Below are 22,479 nucleotides of genomic sequence, written 5' to 3'. Positions count from 1 at the left end.
AGGGTGGGTGTTGCTCATATCCTACAGCGCTGCCCCAACCAATCTCACCCGGTGTCCCAGCAGGGTGGGTGTTGCTCATATCCTACAGCGCTGCCCCAACCAATCTCACCCGGTGTCCCAGCAGGGCGGGTGTTGCTCATATCCTACAGCGCTGCCCCAACCAATCTCACCCGGTGTCCCAGCAGGGTGGGTGTTGCTCATATCCTACAGCGCTGCCCCAACCAATCTCACCTGGTGTCCCAGCAGGGCGGGTGTTGCTCATATGGTCACTTGTTTATTCGTTCACGCAGTTTTTCATTCCACAAATATTTACTGATCTCTCAGTGTGATGGAGGAGGCACAACAAGTGGTAAGGTGAGCACGTGTACGTGCATATATTTAGCTATCTGTGTCTAAATACAAATGGCAGAACATACTCTCAGTGCCCCCACCCACCCCTCAGCGTTCGATGCTGCTGCTGACTCAGTCAGGTGTATGCGGCCTGCGTGGGCATCTGTGTGCACGTGTGTGCAGGCACGTGCTCTCTGAGAAGGCAGCGATGACTCAGCGGCACACGGCGTCGGTAGGTACCCGTGTGGATGTGTCTGTGTGCGGGCATGAGCCCCCAGGGGGTGGGAGAAGTGGTTGTGACTCAGCTGTATATGGTGACTGGGCACCCACAGGCCAGCTGTGACTTTATGGCCTTGCTCCCTCGCCAAGCCCGACAGCCAGTGTTGGGTGCAAACATCCTATCATAGTGTGCAGGGGGTAAAGCCCCCAAGCCAGAAGCTTCTGGGAAGCCAGAGAGACTCACCAGCCTGGGTCCAGCTGCGTTAGTCCCTTCCCCACCCCACCCCCCACACACTGCCCCTCCACCACAGGTACAGGGTCCCACCTCCCAACCTCTCTGGCCTGGTTCCTGGAGGCTGGGAGGCCACACCCCACATCCACTCCTCCACCACCTCACCCAGTCCCAGGTGGGCACTAGTCAGGAACCAGGCCCAGAAATGCAGAGGTGCCAGCCCAATCCATTTCCCTGCCACACCAGAAAGCCCTCTGTTTCTGCCATGGTTGCCTCTTCCCAGCACCTGCGCCCAGCTGTGGCCTCTGCAAGCACAGCCCGGGACCGTTTCTGACCTCCAGGCCCGGACCCACTGCCTGGGCTGAGCCCCCGCCCTGTCCTCCCATCTTCTCCCTCTGTGCTCCTTGGCCTGTCTCTCCCGCTGTCTCTCCCCTTATCTGTCCCGGGTCTATCTTTGTCTCTTCTCCAGGCAGGCTGTCTGCAGCGGAGGCTTCACAAGACTGGAGGTGCTGACAGGGTGTGGGTGTGGGGAGGACACTCTCTGTCCCTTCTTGAGCCTTATCGGTAAAACTGAAGTAACCGCTCGGGCCTCAGGCTGGAATTTCGCCCTGGATGACCTTGCTCTGTTTGCTGGGGCCTCCGCAGGGACAGCCGGGGTCAAACCAGTCAGGAAACAGGCCCCTGCTCGCTGGCTGCCTTCCTGCTCCCCCTCTCCCACCCGGACCCTGCATCCCGGCCTCAGCCAGCCGGTCAGGGAGACACCGGGGGAGAGGGCTGCCCCTTCCAAGGCACTTGCAGAATCAGAGCCCAGGCTGGGGGCGGAGGAGGGGGGAGAAGCACTCACAACCAACATGACTCAAGGTGCCAGGAGACCCTCCTTAGGCCCCCAGGAGGAAATCCTCATGGGCCGAGGAGGAACAGGGAGTTGACCATCCTCTCCCCCAGGTGCTCCCAGGCAGGCCTGCACTTGCGGCCCCCAGTACATGCCAGAAATGGCTGGGAGAGGCTCTGGAGTCAGGACACATGGTTTTTGTCCCGGATCTGTCATTGCCTGTGACCCCTGGGGCAACAGCCTCACTCACTCTCTGGGCCTCACTTTCCTCATCTGTAAAATAGTGCCAACTTTCTGGGCTGTTGATAAAATGAGAAAGCAGGGCTGGCTGGCTCCCGGTCGGCTCAGCGCCTGCGGGTCCCCTGAGCCCTTGGCAGACGTGGCGGTGACCCACTGCCCCCTCCCCCGCCCCAGAGCAGCCGCCTCCCTTCTGAGAAAGGAAAGGGATGAGGCCGTGCCGCACGGTCCTGCCGGGATCGGACAGCAGGACATTAGGACAGCCAGCAGGACGGCTCAGGCGGCACTCCAGGTTGCATGGGGTCCGCAGCGCACGCCTGCCCCCTGGCGGCCGCCTCTGGCTTCGCCTTACCCCGCGTGCCAGGGCACGGACAAGGTCGTTTTCCCCAAAGCGTGACCATTCCTCTGCCCAGGGTCTGGATCTTCTCACCCGCTGGGTGGTGGGATCGTCCCTGATGAAGGCGTGGGCTTGTTCCTCTTTTAAACAAGCCGAAATGTGGGCCTGGGGGCTGCGCGTGTGAGATCCTGGTAGGGTTGTCTGTGGGGTCAGCGTGCCCGTTTTATTCTTATTTTTATTATTTACTATTGTTGTTGTTATTAAGTGAGAGGTGGGGAGGCAGAGAGACAGACTCCCACATGCGCCCCTACCGGTATCCACCCGCCAAGCCCCCTACCGGGCTATGCTCTACCCATCTGGGGCCGCTGCTTCCTTGCTCCCCAATCAAGCCATTCTAGCGCCTGAGGAGAGGCCAGGCAGCCATCCTCAGTGCCCCAGCCAACATGCTCCAACCATTGGAGCCACGGCTGCTGGAGGGGAAGGGGCAGGGAGAAGCAGATGGTCACTTCTCCTGTGTGCCCTGACCAAATCCAACCCAGGACTTACGTACTGGCTGACACTACCGCTGAGCCAACCTGCCAGGGCTGGCATTGTATTCTCTTTCTGTTTCCACACTGGGTATGTATTACTTTGTGCTAAGAAAAAAATCTACAAACTTCATTTTTAAAGAATCACATGGGGGGCCTCACTGGCCTGTCTGTCAAGGGAATCTGCACGTCTGGGCCTAGTTTCCAGTATCTTTATTTGCATGAAGTCTGTGGGATAAATGGGGACAAGGACTCAAGGCTTTGGGGTTGATGAGCCATCCTTCACATATGCTGAGACTAACTTTTTGTAAGAGGAAAGGAAAAATTGTCCCCACCCTCAGGATAGGGTGGGGTCAGTGCTCCAGATGGACAAGAAACCTTGCTGTGTTGTCTCCGAGGACATACGAGGACTGTATCAATGATTTTTTTTAAATTTTATTTATTAATTTTAGAAAGGAGAGAGAGAGAGAGAAGAGAGAGACAGAGAGAGAGAGAGAAGGGGGGGAGGAGCAGGAAGCATCAACTCCCATATGTGCCTTGACCAGGCAAGCCCAAGGTTTCGAACCGGCAACCTCAGCATTTCCAGGTCGACACTTTATCCACTGCGCCACCACAGGTCAGACTGTATCAATGATTATTTGAGGATAGGGATTTATTTTAGAAAGAGGTCATTTAAAGCCAGTATTTACTAGGCACGTACTAGGTGCCATGTGCTGGCACGGCAGCCATGAATGGCCAACGCCCTGTCCTTAAGGAGCTCTGGACTTGCCTCTGAGAAGGTTCATCAGGGCAGAAGTGGGAGCCTCACCCCGCTGCTACTGAGGCAGAATCGGTGAGAGCATCATCAGACGCGGCGGTGGGAGCCACACTGCTGGGGGCGCCTGGGAGGCAGAGTGACCGCTCTGGTCCCCGCAGCAGAAAAGCATCATGGCCACCGAGGAAGCCACGGGATCCCTGAGGGGAAAGCGGAGGCGGGGGTCCTTCGGGCTCTGCTGGGCAGCAGCGGTCACAGGCCCTTGAGCTCCACCTCATGACCTGGTTAGGCCCCAAAAAGCTGTTGTGACTGAGGAAGTAGGACCCTTTCTGGGAGGGAGCCCCCATCCTAAGGCCTCATTTGTTCACTCAGCCATTCAAACGGGTCAAATACTTGCCTTTGCAGGACACCTTGGAGGTGGCACCTGCCTGTGGAAGTGCAAAAAGAGCACCTGGTGTTTCCCAAACTCTCCAGCCTCTTGCATGACTGACCTCAGTCACCTGTGGGATTTTCTCAGAACTTGCCAGTCCACCCTCAAAATCCCCATTCTGTGGCCTGGCCTGGCCAAGATGGAAAGCCCCGCATCACATGGCTTTCTCAAGAAAATGCACCAAGATGAAATGTCAGGGGTGAAGTGTGCTTCTGCAACACAGAGAAACCTTCACGGACACATGTGCCTCCAGTCGTGACACTGAGAGAACCTGTTACCTGTGCGATATCACTCAGAGAACACAGACCGCAAATCTAACTCACTTAAGGTGACACAGTAAGGTAGAACCCAGGTGTGCGTCACTGTGAAAACAGGCTCCTTTCCAACGTAGTTCTTTTTTTTTTTTATTAAGGATTCACTCTTTCTCTTTTTTTTTTTTAAGATTTTATTTATTCAATTTTCAGAGAGGAGAGAGAGAGAGAGAGAGAGAGAAAGGGGAGGAGCAGGAAGCATCAATTCCCATATGTGCCTTGACCAGGCAAGCCCAAGTTTTCGAACCGGCAACCTCAGTGTTCCAGGTTGATGCTTTATCCCACTGCGCCACCACAGGTCAGGCAGTTCTTTTTTTTAAGTGAGAGAGAGACAGTGAAACAGAGCGACAAAGAGAGGGACAGATAAGGACAGACAGGAAGGGAGAGAGATGAGAAGCATTAATTCTTCATTGCAGCACCTTAGTTGTTCATTGATTGCTTTCTCACATGTGCCTTGACTGGGGGGCCTTCAGCAGACCGAGTGACCCCTTGCTCAAGCCAGCGACCTTGGGCTTTAAGCCAGTGACCTTGAGCTTTAAGCCAGCAACCTTTGGACTCAAGCCAGCAACCATGGGGTCATGTCTATGATCTCACACTCAAGCTGGTGACCCCGTGCTCAAGCTGGTGACCCCATGCTCAAGCTGGATGAGCCCTGGCTCAAGTTAGTGACCTTGGGGTTTCAAACCTAGGTCCTCCTTGTCCCATGCCAACATTCTATCCACTGCGCCGCCACCTAGTCAGGCCCAACTCAGTATTTTTGAAGGCCAAGAACTGCCCACTTATACCCTCAGGCTGTGAGGGCAGTCACTCTAAAACGAAGCCATCACACTGTCTTTTTAGCCATCTTCCCAGCTAACTGAGCTGTGAGGAGTCTGGGGCCTCAGGCCTCGGGGATGAAATCTCCCACCCATACACCTTTCCCGAATAGCCTGTGTGTTTCTTGCAGACAAATATTTCAGGCACAAATGCTTTCCAAATGAGACCAGAGAGCCCAGTGGGCAGCACTGGGCAGAGATGCTGTGTGAGAGGAAGGGGCTGGGCCTGGGCTCCTGAAGAGAGTGGAGAGACAGGCGAGCACCGGGGTGGCAGCAGTCATGGCTCCTCCAAAACCAGTCTGTGGGCCGACCGTGTGTCTTCACAGGGGAGCTAGCCCAGGGCAGTCCTGGCTGACCGATCAGGAGGGGCAGAGACCATGAGAGCAGAGGAGGGTAAATGTGGAAGGTGGGGCCCGGGGAGGCCTGCTCTCAGAGACCCAGCATGGGCTGCTGTCAAAGCAGAGAGTGTTGGCTAAGAATCAGGGTGACAGGGGACAGGAAATGAGGGATTCAGATGGGGGTGGGGGCAGGCTGCCGGGCTGGGGACTGAACAGAAGGGAGTTTACTAAACAAAGCCTCCCTCTCCCCATTCCGCACATCCCAGCCTTCAGCAGGGCCTTGTGGCCTGCTGTGGAGGAGGTGGACATAACTGGATAGGAAGGCCCTCATTCCTGTGGGCACACAACCCTAAGAGACAGCGTGCTGTATCTATGCAGTGGGGACAGAAGAGGAATCTGAGGCTGGCCCTGCTGGAACTTAGTGTCTCCCACCATGTCCCCATGACCCAGGGCCAAAGACTCAGCCACCTTGAAAAGGCCAGTAGAGGCTGAGCAGGGAACTAGAGCATAGACATGCAGCTAGCGGGACGATGGGGGACAGAAGCACCAATCTAAAAACGTTTGACACCCAAATATATTTAAAGGACCTGTGAGGAGGTAGGTGGTGTGGTGACCCGCATCCTGGAGAAGGGCCAGGAGTTCCAGTGTGGATCTGATTTGTCCCCTCTGGGTCCTTCTCTGCAAACTGAGACCCACTGACCTCTAGGGACTAACCAGTTGTAGCATTCTAGAGGCACTAGGTTACAAGCAGTAAACTCCACAAATCTTGGATGTAAAGTTAATACATTTATTATACTTGGATAAGCACTACCCACGTCCAGCCTCCCAGGAGGTCCACTTGTGCCCTTTTCCAGTTAACACCCCTGGGTAACTACCATTCTGACCTCGAAAGCCGCGTATTAGCTGTGCCAGTTCTGGAAATTAATATACTGTACATGGAATCATTCAGTATGTTCTGTGTTTGGCTTCCTTGTTCAACATAATGTCTGTGAGATTCATCCATGTTGTTGCATCTCTCAGTGATATGGGTGATATGTTATTGTAATTAAAGTGTAGCACTATCTGGCTATACCACAATCCATTGATCTACTCTGTACGGATGGGCATTCGCATTGCTTCTGGTTTGGGGCCACCTTAAACAAGCTGCTGTGAGCCTCCTCATAGGGTCTGTGGTGGACACATGCTTCGTCCTCCTGGCCCAGGAGGCGGCTGTCATCTTTAGCTTTTAATAGATGCTACCAAATAACTTCCCAAAGGTGAGGGGTGACTTTTACAGGTTTCAAAAGGAATATATAAAGAAGAAAGTAAAGTGTGGCCAGTGGTGCAGTGGATGGAGTGTCCTCCCGGAGCAGAGGTCACCAGCTAGATCCGTTGGTCACCAGCTAGATCCTGAGGGCTATGGTTTTTTTTGTGTGTGTGTGTGTGTTTTTTTGGGTTTTTTTGTGTTTTTTTTTTGTATTTTTCTGAAGCTGGAAACGGGGAGAGACAGTCAGACAGACTCCCACATGCGCCCGACCGGGATCCACCCGGCACGCCCACCAGGGGCAAGGCTCTGCCCACCAGGGGGCGATGTTCTGCCCCTCCGGGGTGTCGCTCTGCCGCAACCAGAGCCACTCTAGCGCCTGGGGCAGAGGCCAAGGAGCCATCCCCAGCGCCCGGGCCATCTTTGCTCCAATGGAGCCTTGGCTGCGGGAGGGGAAGAGAGAGACAGAGAGGAAGGAGGGGGTGGGGGTAGAGAAGCAAATGGGCGCTTCTCCTATGTGCCCTGGCCGGGAATCGAACCCAGGTCCCCCGCACGCCAGGCCGACGCTCTACCGCTGAGCCAACTGGCCAGGGCATGAGGGCTATGGTTTGATCCCAAGGGTGCCGGCTTGACCCCGAGGTCACCAGTTTGAGCCCCAATCAGGGCACATGTAAGAAGCAATCAATGGGTACACAAGTAGGTAGGACAGTGAGTTGATGCTGCTCTCCCCCACCCCCACTTCCTCTCAAAAAAGATCTACCGGAAAGTTCTGTCCGTTTCTATCACAAGTTTCGACACGTAAGCACATTTATTTGGCACATGTGTGCCTCTCTATTTTTATCACTTAATGTATACATACTGACGTAGCAAATTAACTAAAACAAAGTTGATTCACGTTAGTCTTATGTGTGAAGCGATAGTGTACCCATGGCTACTGATAGTTCATTTATGCCACTATAGTTTTTACAAATTTCAACAAAGAAGAAATGCTACAGAAGCATGTCTGTCACATCCACCATATTCCCCAGACTTAGCACCCTCTGACTATCGCTTGTTTTTGTCCTTACAAAATTTTTTTAAGGGCAAAAAATTCAAAAATGAAGATATCAAACAAGCACTGGTTCAATTTTTTGCATTAAAAGATAAAATATTTTTCAAAAATGGGATATACAAATTGTCCTCACGCTGGCAAGAAACCATTAATAATAATGGCAATTATATTATTTAATAAAGTTTATTGACGGTAAGAAAAATTTGTATTTTGTTTTATTCCAAAAATGAACAGAACTTTCCGGTAGACCTTAAATAAGGAAGTAGACAGGGAAAGAAACCTATTTCTTAAGCAAATCCCAAGATTGATCCTTTCAATCAGTTTTGAGCACGTGCTATGACTGGGGAAAGCTGGGCAGAGCCTCTTCTCCCCTTCCATGTGGCCTGACCCGAACCGGACCCTTGCTCCGCTCCACTCGGGCACCTGTGCCTTGCTGGCACGGCCCTGAAGGCAGGAGGGAGGCTTTGCCCAGCGGAACAGGCTCCAGCGCTCTAGGAGGTGATGACCAGCTTGGCAGTAAGTCTGAACTTATCCCTCACCAGCTGCTGAATGGTTCTGATGGACCCTCCCTGGGTGTAGCCACTCAGGGGAGAAATCAAGGTGATGGCAGCTTTCACACTTCACACCTCAGCAACCTGCATTACAGACCTTTGAACATATGCGAAGCAGTTCCCTTCGATCTGTGTTGAGATGTTTCGTTTCTGAAGCACACGGCCTACTCGTGAGCCAAAGCTCCTGCCCACTGCTGTCTGCTCAGAGCCAGTGGCCACTCCCTTCCAAGTGCACCCCATTTACACCAGGGAGGTCCGCTCCTGGGACGCCTTAAAGGGAAACCCTGCCTCCAAGAACCTGTTGGCCCTGGCCAGATAGCTTGGTTGGTTAGTGTCGTCCAGAGACACAAAGGTTGTAGGTTCGATCCCTGGTTGGGGAACATACAGGAACAGATCGATTTTTCTATTTGTCTCTCTCTCTCCCCCTTCCTCTTGCTCTAAAATCAATAAATGAAATTTAAAAATATATATTTTAAATAGCCTGTTGTGTTCTGGACAATAGAACTTGCCTTTCTGTAGAGCAGGTTTTTCTCAACCTCGGCACTATTGACATTGTAGGCCAGACAATTCTTTGTAACCGGGGGGCTGTCCTGTGCATTGGGGGACATTTGACAGCATCCCTGGCCTCTACCCACTAGATGTCAGTAACCTCCCCCCAGGTTCTGACCACCAAAAATGTCTCTAGACATTGCCATACGTCCCCTGGGGGACAAGAACGGGCCTGGTTGAGAATCTCTGCAGTGGGGAAGCAAGTTTCAACAAGCAGCGACCAGTGCATTCTCTCCTCTAGGAGGGAAGTCGGCTTTCTGGGACAGTCAAGTGGGATCGAGTGGCCTCCTTTGTCCGTAACAAGCGTTTTAACTTAGCAACCATATAAACCCCAAACAAACAAAACCACACGATTTACCGTACTCTGGTGAAACTGAAAGAAAAACTGGAAGGCACAGCCTGAGGAGGCGGTGGCGCAGTGGATAGAGCATTGGACTGGGATGCAGAGGACCCAGGTTCGAGACCCCGAGGTCGCCAGCTTGAGCGCGGGCTCATCTGGTTTGAGCAAAAGCTCACCAGCTTGGACCCAAGGGGTCGCTGGCTCGAGCAAGGGGTTACTCAGTCTGCTGAAGGCCCGCGGTCAAGGCATATATGAGAAAGCAATCAATGAACAACTAATATGTCATAATGCGCAACAAAAAAGTAACGATTGATGCTTCTCCTCTCTCCGTTCCTGTCTGTCTGTCCCTGTCTCTGACTCTCTCTCTGTCTCTGTAAAAAAAAAAAAAAAAAAAAAAAAAAAAACTGGAAGGCACAGAATGAACTTGGGAAAGGAGGGGCGAGAGAATTTGGAGGTAATGGCAACAAGGAGGAAGAGATCATTCCGAAAGTTCCCGGCTGTGAGCAGCCACACGGGCCACGGTTTCCCACAGCGGTGACTCAGACACCAGCCACAAGGCCATCACCAACTTGGTGGCGGCACTGGTGTGGGGGCCCAAACTCCATACCCGGTGTTTTCAGGAAGTTTCTCTAAACCAAGTCTATCCCGTTGTATAAAAAAATGCACACATACACACAACTTCACCCTGCTATTTTATTAAATCAGTTTTAATTGTATGTTGTTCTGGTGTTTTAAAATTTTTCTTAACTGAGTCAATTTAAAAAAAAACCATACAAAACATTTTTAACATACCTTAGAAAATTAGCAAAAAATTAAGAAAGTTCAGGATACTACATTGTACATTTAGGTAAGAAGGTTTAAAAATTATAAATATTTTGTTCCCTCTCAACATGACAAACATACATTTTTAAAACTTTCTTCATATAGAATTCCTATAAATGATCATATTCCTGTTTATTAAGTAAAAGGCCTGGTTACGACAAGCACCCGCGCTCCTGGCATATTCTGTACAGTGACTACAAAACCAAGGGGTCTGTCAGAACTCTGACAGCTGAAACCATTTTAAATCTCGGGAGGAATTCGGTAACAGCATAGCATTCCGGACGGGGCTGACCTAGTTCATCAGTGAGCTTTATTCATAAATACAGCAGGTCGTTGAATAATGTCATTTTGCTCAGCCTTGTTCTGCTATAATGTTGATGTGGTGCCACAGAAACGTAACGCCGGTTTTTACGAATTAGCCCATGGTAAAACCGGTTTTGCTATACGCCATTCTGCTTAAGGTCGGAGAACCTGCCGATGATGTTAAGCAAGGACTTACTGTAGCTATCTCAGGCAACGCATGGTTTGAAAGGACTTCTGCCTCCTAGTGCCACTGAAGCCAGCGTGTAATCACTGACACTGTGCATCAGAAACCTGCAGAGCCACACACATGGGCTGTGGCCGCTTAGTCAACGCGCAGCCGGTGACTTCTGTGTCGGAGCAGCTGCGGTCAAGGGCAGCCCCTGTGCCCTGTCGCGCAATGGCAAGCAGACTGGCCAGTCTGGTTTAGAAAGAGGCACTCGGAGAAGGAAATGTGCTGAGGGAGATGGCTGCCCTAGCCCACCGAGGCCGATCGCGCTCTGATTCCGAGCAAACCCCCGCTCCGCCCCAAACACGCCCACAGCGCTGTGTGCCTGCTGCTCGCTTCGATGGGAATCTGAGTGCGGCAAAGGAATTTCCAGAAGCTGAAGTTTTCAATGAGTCTATTAACAGCCTGACAATGCGGACCTTTTCCTTTATTTGCAGGAAGATAAACAAGGCTTCCTCAGTACACGGACCCAAGAAGAGGCTGAAGGAGAAAGAGTCAGAAGCAGCAAAGCCAGTTCCTTCGCCTTTCGCGTGAAGCCGCCCAGCGGCACCGGGCACCTCGGCGGCGGCGGCGGCGCTGCGGACCGCTCACTCTGTGCCCTTCTTTCCCTTCCAGTTCTTCTCTCGCTCGTCCAGCTCCGCCTGGGTGAATGCCGCCATGCCCCAGTTCGTGATCAGGTGAGGGTTTTTGGGACCTTAAAGACAAACGTGCTTTAGTCACGGGAAGTACTATGTTCTTCAACTAACGCTATCGTCTTCCCACAGACGAAAGAGTAATTAGTCTACTTGATTTCTTCCTTGAGGAACAGCCATAAATGTCCCACCAGCCAGAACAACCAGCCAAGGTCCACAAAGGGGTTCCAGGGCCTTTTTATCTGTAAGAGGGCAGGTCAGTCCAGAGAAATTTACCCCAAACATCTTGGTTTCTGTATGTTTAGGCCGAAGAAGTTGCTTTGCACAATTCGGATACACATACTAAAACAAAAATAAACTGAACAAATATCTGACTGCGTCAAAGAGTGCAGTTACCTGGTTCTATCAGTCGGATGAGCCCTTCGTGCTGGGCCACTTTGTCCTTCCAGCTCTTGGTCTTACTGGTTGCCATCTCCAGCTTTTTTTTAACTCCCTGGAACAAAAGGAGATTTGGAATTACACTAAATACACTGGGAGTTTCAAAGCCAAAGGCCAAAGGCTGGTCACTTAGTTGTGTCTACGGATTTTCTCACTGACCCTCCCAGCCACGCTAGGAAGCAGCAGGAACTATTAGCACGCCTACTTTACAGGTGTGGAAACCAGGACTCGAGAGCAGGTGAGCAACCCGCCGGCGGTCACACAGAAGACCTAACCCACACGAATTATAGATGAACACAAAATCCTGGGGACTGGGATGGTGGCCTGCTCTTGACTCCAAATCCACCCTTCATTGTCCTGCTTGTGCCGCTGGGACAATTCTCCCTCACCAGCAGGCACTAAGCCACGTCAGTGGGATGTGCTGAAGGGACACTGAAGGAGGCGGTGGCTTCGCTCCTCAGCGGCTCCCACTGCATGGCAGACACCCATATAGCATCTCCCCGTGGGCAGCTTCGGCCAGCGCCCCTCAGGCGGCTTCCCAGTGAGTTCTGAGGGCGCAGCACCTCGCGGAGCTCTCCTGCCATCCAGTGGCCAAGGCTCTGCCCTCCCCAAGGAGTCTGGGTCACAGCATGGGGCTTACGGGACCCTCTTCCAGATGTGTCCCTGTTCTGGTGCTGTCCGTTTGTCCTAGAGGCAGTGGCTGCTTCCTGCACCTGCCATTCCTGCATTCTCAGCATTTTCTTTTTTTTTTTCTTTTTTTACAGAGACAGAGAGAGAGTCAGAGAGAGGGATAGGCAGGGACAGACAGACAGGAATGGAGAGATGAGAAGCATCAATCATTAGTTTTTCGTTGCGCATTGCAACACCTTAGTTGTTCATTGATTGCTTTTTCATATGTGCCTTGACCGCAGGCCTTCAGCAGACCGAGTAACCCCTCCCTCGAAAAGCTGGTGAGCTTTTGCTCAAACCAGATGAGTCCACGCTCAAGCTGGCGACCTCGGGGTCTCGAACCTGGGTCCTCAGCATCTCAGTCCAACGCTCTATCCACTGTGCCACTGCCTGGTCAGGCTCAGCATTTTCTTTAACGCTTCGTGGGTAATCCCATTACAGTTAATACTTGTTTATGTTAAGTTTCCCCTGTTCAAATTACTATGTGGTTTCTGCCTCCCGACTGGACTCTTTAACTGAATGCCTCATCACCTATAAAAACTTTTCTTTTTACTTAGAAATATTACAGCTAAGCAAAATTCTTACTACGATGTCTTACAGCTAAGCAAAGATTCTCTTATTTAAAAATTGTTTTTAAAAACTTAGATGCACAGTTTGCAGGAGTAAGCCTACCTCGTACTGCTCAAGCGCCTGCTTCCGCTCCAGCTCGAGCTGCTCCAGCTGGGCCATGGCTTCCTGGAGGGCCCGTTCCTTCACCACGCGCTGCTGCTCCAGCTCCTGCTTCTCCGCCTCGGTCGTCTGAATGGCCTGCTGCTGCTCCAAGTGCCACTTCTCCAGCTCTGCCCTCTTGGAAGACTCTTCCTCCAACAACCTGCAACATGGAGAGCTCAGGGCCACGTGGGCCTGGGTCCCCACTGGGTCCCCACCTGGCCCAGCACAGGAAGGACGCATGTTAGAGCAGAGAAGAATAGCTGAGGTCCAAATCCACCTCTCTCATTTCACACGGAGGAAGCCAGGAGCCAGAGAGGAAGCCATGTGCACAGGACCAGCCCATGGCCACGCGTGCAGCTCCAAACTGTTTCACCTTTTTATGAAAAAAATGTAGTAACAGTGAAGAAGGGCTTGATGTGCCAAGAGTTCAATATATTTTTTTCTAAATTAATCCTCACAATAAGCTGAAGTACTATTATTCACATTTGAGCGATGAAGACCGGGAGGCGGAGAGGTTCAGTGACTGGCACCAGGCCATTCGCCCAGCAGGTGGTGGCACCAAGTTCTGAAATTTGTCTGGTTACTGTAACATTCAAACACTTTTCATCTAGGAAAAAACTAAGACAAAGAAAAAGGCTGATAATTAAACTAATGAAGGTGAGAGAAGGCGTTAATGAAAGATAGAATAATAGTCAACAATGAACTGAACAATTACTACAGGCGGAGGCTTTACCTTCATCACCGCCACCCTCGGAACAGGCGTTTATTATGTCTACGTTACAGATGAAGCGGTCAAACATCAAATTGTACAAGTAGCAATGGATTTCAATCCTGGTCTGTGTGACGCCAAAATGTTACAATAATCGGCTACCTCTCTGGGAATTCCCAGGTATCTAGGTATTTAAACAAACTGAACTAACATACGGCCCAAACCTGTACCCAAAGTCCAGACTGTGTGGTTAGGGGCCAGCCCAGGACAGGACGCACCTCTAGTGGCTCAACCATCAGCAACAAGTCACATAGCAGGCTGGTTACTACTACCCGAGAGTGTCTGCTATTCTAAAACCAACAGCAAAGGAAGTAGAGGAACAGACTACACATCCCTTACCTGACCACCCCCCACTCCTCCATCGCCAAACCCTAACCATACCACTGTAAAGATGCCCGCTACGACATCCTGCAAGGTGGTGATCCTACTCCTCTGAAATACTCTGTGTGATGGGCCGTTCACGCTTCATGGATCGGGCCAGTTTGTTTACGTGCAACCTCAAATCCTGAGAAAGTTCTTCCTCAACTAAAATGAGCGCTCCCATCTACTGTCCCCAGTTCCACAAAGGACCAACCTGTCCTCCTTAGATGTCTCTTGGAATGTGATATCCACACCTGAATGCAACACTGCAGATGTGGTCTGATGAGTGCTGAGTTTATTCACTCACTCAACGTGGATCCACTACCCACCTGCTGTGGTCTTTCCTAGGTACCGGGGCTACCACAGTGAACAAGACGGACGGGCCCCCTTTATCCTGGAGTGAAAGAATGGAGGGGGAACGCGCATTGCATTTGCAGCGTTCAGGCTGCCCAGTATCTGAACTCTGGCAGAGTAGGGTCCTGATGGGAAACAGGGCCCATCTCCCACTACAGAAGCCACAGGCCAGACACCTGCCCTCCGCCTCCTGGCAGACAGGACCTGGAGAAAGCCTGAGCCAAGCCTGGCGATGCAGGTCCCCTCCTGGACCTCGGACTCTGAAGCAGGTGACACAAAGAAGCAGAGACAGTGGAGAATTCATCCTGCTGATGGCAGCAATATCTACCATCAAGTGACGGCGGGAGCAACCACCAACACATGGTGCCAGTGTCAGCATCCGGGGCATCCCGGACTGGTCCTGTGACCTAGTTTGCTCAGCCTCCCTTGGTTCCTGCCTGGGCTCCAGGCCTGATCACCTGTTTTTCTGTGGAGCTGCTAAGCTACTCAAGAACCTTTCAAGAAATTATTTTATTACTTTAGTTAACTCAAGCTGGTTTCTACAGTTTGCAGACAAACCCCTGACCAAAGAATTTAACCAGTCTGTGCCTCAGTTTCCTCATATACAAAAAAGTTATAGGAACTACACATAACATCAAAGGCTGCTGATGCATTAAGTGTGGTAATGCGTGTAAGGCACTTAGAACAGGGTCTATTATGCAGAAAGTTCCGACTAAATAGAGGCTCTCTTTATTACAGAGGGACTGTTACCTACTTAGCTCTGGATCCTTCACATTCAGTAAGGCTGCCCGAGAGTATCTGAGGTTTTTGGCAATTGTATCACGAGGAAGTAAAACCCCTAATCTTTTCTTCTTTTTAAAAAGCAAGGGTGGGGACAGACAGGAAGGAAGGGAGATGAGAAGCATCAATTCTTTGTTGCGGCACCTTAGTAGTTCATTGATTGCTTTCTCATATGTGCCTTGACCAGGGGGCTACAGCAGAGCCAGAGATCTTGGGTTTCAAGCCAGCAACCTTTGGGCTCAAGCCTGTGACCATGGGGTCATGTGTATGGTCCCATGTTCAAGCCAGAATCATGCGCTCAAGCTGGTGACCACGGGGTTTTAAACCTGGGTCCTCTGCATCCCAGGCCAACGCTCTATGCACTAAGCCACTGCCTGGTCAAGCCCTAATCGTTTCAAATGAATTGCTATTCGGCCAGGACTCCTAGATCCTGAACTTGTTTTGCTGATATTTTAAATGATCTTCTTGTCAATATCTTTTAAGAACATTTATTTTGACATTCTATATATTATCTATCTTCCTCGTCGACAAATGAGAGAAAGACCATAAGCCAACACATTTTGAGAGACTACTAAACACCAGACCTCACACTCAGCACTCTGTATGCATTGTCTCATTTAATCTGCACAACACAACACCCCCACAATGGTCACCCTTGTTTTATAGACAAGGAACTGAAGCCTCAACACAGTGAAATGTTTTCTAACATGATACAGTTAGAAAGTATATAACTGGAAATCAAACCCAGACCTCACTCCAGAGCTTGGTTCCTACCTGCTTCCACATACATGACAAGTATTACCCCGTGGAAGAGAGACCATTGTTCCATGTGGCCTCAATGAGTAGAACTTGGATCCATTCATTCATTCATAAAATATCCCTGGGGCCCTGGCTGTGTGCCAGGCGCAGCTCCAGCTGAGACTACAGGCACTACCCAAGCATACTACTAGGCTCCACAGATCTCAAACTAGCAGGTGACAGTTACACTGGGACAGATTGTGTCTCAGCCTCAAGAACTTTCCAATCACTGAGATGTCCCAGTGTCAAACAGTTTTCTTCAGAGTCCCCATTCATAAGAAGCTAGAGAACCTTCAGGATTAAACATAAAATAAAAATAAATAAATAAATAAATAAAAACACTAAATTTTAATATTAAAAAAATGAAAAGGCCCAGATGGCTCAAGTCAAAGTTCTTCTATTTAAACAATTTGCTTTATAAGGTATCTCTGGGGAAACTCAAGACACTGACATAGAAAGGAGCATCCACTGGAAGAGCAACAAGATGCCAAATATCCCAAGAACGACTCGCTATTTCTGAAAGGAAGGAAGGGAGAACTAACAAAAAAGGCCCTTGACATACATCCTTCACCTAAGATTCTGTTTCACTTCCTCAGTGCCAGACTAAAGTATTTCTATCCCAACCCCATGAAGACTTCCCTTGAGTTTTCTACCCAGAAAGGCCTATTTTGGGAGTGAAAACAAGGAGAAAGCCTCCTTTGCCAATCTGACATCATGACCCTCTGAACCTAGCCCAGCCTTCTGGGACTTTGGGAAAGAAAGAGGGACTTGCCTCACTTAAAAATGACCACTAGATAGCGTCAGTGTATTGTTTTCAAGTTCCATAAACTTAGCTGAAAGAAAAATAATTTAGAATAGTAAAAGAATTCTATTCATAAAGTGGCCTTTCCACACACACCAAGAAAAAGTTAACTTTTGTGCAGTAATTTCAGCTTATTGGTGCAAATCTGTACATACATAATAGCTATGTGTGCGTTTGAAAGGTTGAAAGCATTTTGCTATGTACTAAAATCAGAGTGTACAAAATAATTAACTATAGTATTTTGTGTTTTTTTGTTTGTTTTTAGGTGAGAGGAGGGAAGATAGTGAGGCAGACTCCCTCATACGCCCCAACTGGGATCCACCTGGCAACCCCTGTCAGGGGCTGATGCTCAGACCAACTGAGCTATCCTCAGCACCTGGGGCCATGCTTGAACCAACTGAGCCATTGGCTGCAGGAGGGGAAGAGGGAGAGAAGGGCGAAGCAGAGAAGCATATGGTCACTTCTCCTGTGTGCCCTGACCAGGAATCAAACCTGGGACATCCATATACTGGGCCAATGTTCTATCCACTGACCCAGCTGGCCAGGGCCAGCTATAGTTTTTCCAAATAATAATACTTATGCCTGGCTTCAGCCACAGATATTTTATTAAGTAAATGTAGGGTAGGCCCCACATGTGTATTTTTTCAAAGCTTTACAGGTGATTCTGATATTTACCACTGGTTAAAAACTACAATAAAACTTGAAAACTAAAATAAATCCAAAATTGTCTTTTATTCAAAAGGTCACTCATTCAGCCCTGGAGAGTTGGCTCAGTAGATAGAGTGTTGGCCTGGCATAAAGACGGTTGGGTTCAATCCCCGGTCAAGGCACACAGAGAAGCAACCATCTGCTTCTCCCTCCCCCTCCCTCTTTCCCTTCTCTCTCTCTTCCCTTCCTGCAGCCAGCAGCTCAGTTGGTTTGAGCATCGGCTCCAGGAGCTGAGGATGACTTGGTTGGTCCCAGCACATCAGCCTCAGGTGTTAAAAAGAGCTTGGGGCCTGACCTATGGTGGCGCAGTGGATAAAACATCGACCTGGAACACTGAGGTCGCTGGTTCAAAACCCTGGGCTTGCATGGTCAAGGCACATATGGGAGTTGATGCTTTCTGCTCTTCCCCCATTCTCTCTCTCCCCCTCTCTCTCTCACTCACTCTTCTCTCGAAAATGAATAAATACCAAAAAAAAAATTAAAAAAAAAAAGTTTGGTTAGCCCTGGCCAATTGGCTCAGTGGTAGAGCATCGGCCCAGTGTGTGGATTTCCTGGGTACAATTCCCGGCCAGGGCACACAGGAGAAGCGCCCATCTGCTTCTCCACCCTTCCCCCTCTCCTTCCTCTCTCTTTCTTCCCCTCCAGCAATCAGGCTCCATTGGAGCAAAGTTAGCCCAGGCTCTGAGGATGGCTCCATGGCCTCTGCCTCAGGCCCTAGAATGGCTCCAGTTGCAATGGAGCAACACCCCAGATGGGCAGAGCATCGCCCCCTAGTGGGCATGCCAGGTGGATCCCGGTCAGTCATATGTGGGAATCTGTCTCTCTGCCTCCCCGCTTTTTACTTCAGAAAAATACCAAACAAACAAAAAAACAAAAACAAAAACAAAACCACCTCAGTTAATTTGAGCATTGGCCCCAGACAGGGGTTGCTGGGTGGATCCAGTGGGGGAGCACATGGGAGTCTGTCTCACTATCTCCCCATCTATCACTTAAAAAAAATCACTCATTTGATAAATACAAAATAACTAATACTTTAATAAATTTCTAGTTACCTAGTTTGCTCTGTGATCTAATTTCTGCTGTTATAATCAACTTCTCTCAAAACTGCCAAGAAGTAATACATATTTCATAGCTTACCTGTGAATTCTCTGCACAGGGATAATCTATCTATAAACTGCCAACACACCACAAACTGCAATGAGGCTCAAAAACCATCTTGTGTTCCTCAGAATGCCTCTCTTTGGAAGCCACAGAGCACTTAAACCTTCCCATTAAGTGACTCTTGTGCTAACAAGACATCCAACAGCCACTAGACCAGTGGTCCAGTACCGGTCCATGGGCCATTTGGTACCGGTCCACAGAGAAAGAATAAATAACTTACATTACTTTCATTTTATTTATATTTAAGTCTGAACAATGTTTTATTTTTTAAAAATGACCAGATTCCCTCTGTTACATCCGTCTAAGACTCACTCTTGATGCTTGTCTCGGTCACGTGATACATTTATCCGTCCCATCCTAAAGGCCAGTCCGTGAAAATATTTTCTGACATTAAACTGGTCTGTGGCCCAAAAAAGGTTGGGGACCACTGCACTAGACAGCAGGGCCAAGAACCTAGTGAATATCACAGTACACTGAACATATGTCGAGGGACCTACGAGCATAGGCAATATGCTCAGCATTTAATTTTCTGTTCAGATCATTTGTCCTTAATAGAATTATATTTTTCAAAACCCACTTATTTTTGAAGTCATTTTGGCAAAGTATACAGCAAAGACCTCTTCTCTTCTTTTCCTACCTAAGTGTATTAAACAAACATCTTCTGCTGCTCCGCATGTGGGATGCGGCCACGGAAAATCTACCCCAGGTCATCTCACAGCTGTTCCCCCCAAACAGCCAGTCACGACGCAAAGCCCACGGCCTGCCTGCACTGACCGGGGGCTGCTACCGGAGTCCGTACTGTTAGTGTTGACAGGGATCTTAAAGCAAGCAAATGGGAAGGCAGGTTAGAAGCGAGAGGAGGATCGCTCACATTTCCCTTCGGGGTCTTCTTTCTACCGTGTCCTCCCTGCTGCTACAGAGACCAAAAAGTCAGAGTTCTCATCTGAGAACATGACTATCAAAACTGGTCAACCTGACTTTAAAAGCTCCTAAGGGAAAAAAATCTAGTTTTCAAGAACTTCTACAACTAAGATTTCAAATAATAATTATTTAAGGAATGTCACCAATTCTCAATGACCAAATGGAAACTCCTTATTTTCTCTTTATCCCCCAAAGCGGCTGAAACTCTGACCTGAAACATGTTGGCGAAGCCAGGGTCTCACCAGAGCTGATCTGGGACCCATGGACATTCGAGACTATGACTAGGGGCACCCCATACAACGTACCCAGAAGACTGCTCTAACTAGGTATAGGTCAGTCGTGAGCTCCAGAAGCAAGGCTCTTTCAGTGCCCCAGACTGCAAATAAAGGACACAGCCAGCCAGGCATCGGGGTCTCCCCAGCCTGGCAGAGACACCCCTCCGCACCAGCGTCAGTCACTCCCAGACTACTGAGAAAGGCACTGTATACAAACTGATCCGGCACCTGGCCTGAAGCTTCCGCACAGTCTCTTCATCCTGCCGGGCCTGACGCTCATCCTCAAGAGCCTCTTGCAGCTTCAGGTACATGTCTTCCAGCTCCCGTACTCGCTGCAGATACTGTTCCAGTTCAGAGGACTTCTGGGCAACCTGTTCTTCCATCTGCTGTCTGACCTGATGGTATAAAGGGGTCATGATTAATTGCAGCTGGACTCCACCCTCAGGGAAGCCCTCCTACTCCACCACCACCCTGAGGGGTTGCCACAGCCCACAGCTGCAGCCCTTCTTTCAGCTCCTGAACAAAAGATGGAGGGATTGAGCACAGCACCCCAGGAATTGAGCACAGCACCCCCAATACCAACCCCAGGACCACCCCCAAGCGTCCAGGGACTGACTACAACCCCAGCTTGGTTTCTTGCCCCAGGACATTCTCCGTCCTTTCCACTCCACACATTAGAATCAAGCTGAGGGGAAAACAAATTGTTCCCTTGTATAATTTTTTTTTAAACTTTGTATTGCCTTAAAGCTATAAGCTCTTTACCAGTAGATTCTTCTCTAAAAGGAACGAACCCTTCTCCAATAAGAACTGCCCAAGGGAAGAGGCCACACTGACCTGCAGCGAACCCTGCACTTACCCGGCAGCCTGGCACCCCCCTTCTTCCCTGCCCGGGGCACCTCCAGCTCCGGTAACTTAGTGTCCTAACAAGTTTATGGTTTCTCCCTCGTGGATTTAAGAGTTAGACTATCTTAACAATGTCTTAACAATAAAGACAAAGACATCTTAAATATAATAGCACACATGAGCATGCGTCTGCAGTTTATAAAATGTTTTCACTTGTATTAGATCACTTACTTCATCCTAACAGGGAGGACAGATCGCACGATAATCCCCCTCATTTAAAGAAGAGAAGACACGCTCAGGAAGAAGAGCAGAGAGGAAACAATCCCAGCTTCCCCTGTGCACTTTGCTCTCCCAACTCGCATATGCCCATTTCAACTCTAAGGAACAAGAAGTTACTAAAGGCAATGTGACAAGCATCTATTTAGTAGGTGCTGTGCTCAGCACTGTCCCACACATTTACAATTCAATGTGAGACCTGTATTCCAACAACAGCCAACAGCGGTCTCTTGGGCATGCGAACCTCGAAGGTGAGTCAGAGCTGCCAAGAGCAGCAGACTGGAATTCGAATATTCTCACGATTCCAGAACCTCCGCTGCTCATTACAGAGGAGGAGTGTCATGGAGCCTATGCCTACTTTTTCCGTAGCAATTTATTTTCCAAGCCAGGACTCTATGAGAAGGAAAAGGGAGGCTATTAATAATTATACCAGAATGACAGGGACGATCCCAGTCAAACTGGAACATATAGTCACCCTAACCACAGCACTTAGCACCCCATTCCATAAATTTCTATTTTGGGTTCTTGAAAGCAAGGTTTATGTCTTTTACCTCTACATCCTTGGGATGGTGCCCGGTACACAGAAGGTGCTCAATAAACCAATCACAGATGAATGAACAAACACATAACTTCCCTAAGCGCCCGCTGCAAGTCAATAGCAGAGCCAAGCAGACAAGATGGCCGCACTCCAGCCTCCCAGGCCTGCACCCCTCCACCGCCCAGCTGGCTCCGTGAGCTAGCGCACAGCAGTACCAGCCATGTGGTCCTCACCAGCTTCTCTCGCTCCAGCTCTGTGCTGAACCTGGCCTGCAGTTCCACTTGAGTCTGCAGGCGTTTCTTTTCTTCTTCTGCTGCCCGAGATGCTGCTTCTTCCAGTTTCTACCCAATCAAAAACCCGGCCACAGAAAAGCAGCAAATGTTACAGTGGAAGTGCATTTGGAGAAATGCTCACACTAAACACAGGTGAGAATCCAAACATTCTTAATGTTCAGTAAATAGAGCAGTGGTAGTCAACCTGGTCCCTACTGCCTACTAGGGGGCGTTCCAGCTTTCATGGTGGGTGGTAACAGAGCAACCAAAGTATAAATAAAAAGATAGATTCAATTATAGTAAGTTGTTTTATAAAGATTTATTCTGCCAAACTTAGTGAAAATCTGACATAAAGTACTTGGTAAGTAATTATTATTATATGCTTTAACTTGCTGTAACTCTGCTTTATAAATTTTATAAAGTAAAGTTACTTCCCTACTTTATAAATCACCATTACTGTGGAACCGGTGGGCAATTAGAAAATTTTACTACTAACAGAGATACAAGAGTGGGCAGTAGGTATAAAAAGGTTGACTACCCCTGAAATAGAGAATAAAAACTTTTAGTTCTGCTGGACTTCCATCCCCACAATTTTCCCAGCTACATACAAAACAAATTAGTTAAATGAATGACTACCAGGAAGTCTGAACAACACTTTGCAATTAAGTCACTGAGTTAAATTCACTCGCAAATGCATTCATGAGATCCATTGCTTGAGTTCTTCC

General features: G+C 49.3%; 1 protein-coding gene across 1 annotated transcript in view; it reads right to left on the bottom strand.

Annotated features, from left to right (window-relative positions):
* Nucleotides 1-9,867: 9,867 nt before the first annotated feature.
* Nucleotides 9,868-22,479, bottom strand: part of SWAP70 (switching B cell complex subunit SWAP70) — a 95,282-nt gene continuing 82,670 nt past the window's right edge. Inside the window, exons 8-12 of the mRNA XM_066250930.1 lie at nucleotides 21,716-21,823; nucleotides 20,054-20,220; nucleotides 12,859-13,057; nucleotides 11,476-11,572; nucleotides 9,868-11,141 (exon numbers count right to left, since the gene is read on the bottom strand). Of these exons, the coding sequence (XP_066107027.1) occupies nucleotides 11,035-11,141; nucleotides 11,476-11,572; nucleotides 12,859-13,057; nucleotides 20,054-20,220; nucleotides 21,716-21,823 (678 nt within the window). The 3' untranslated portion in view covers nucleotides 9,868-11,034. The remainder of the gene's footprint in view (nucleotides 11,142-11,475; nucleotides 11,573-12,858; nucleotides 13,058-20,053; nucleotides 20,221-21,715; nucleotides 21,824-22,479) is intronic.

Source organism: Saccopteryx bilineata, chromosome 1, assembly GCF_036850765.1.
Source record: "Saccopteryx bilineata isolate mSacBil1 chromosome 1, mSacBil1_pri_phased_curated, whole genome shotgun sequence".
NCBI lineage: Eukaryota > Metazoa > Chordata > Mammalia > Chiroptera > Emballonuridae > Saccopteryx > Saccopteryx bilineata.
Note: the sequence above shows the minus strand (reverse complement) of the source record. Positions and strands in the feature narration are given on the sequence as shown.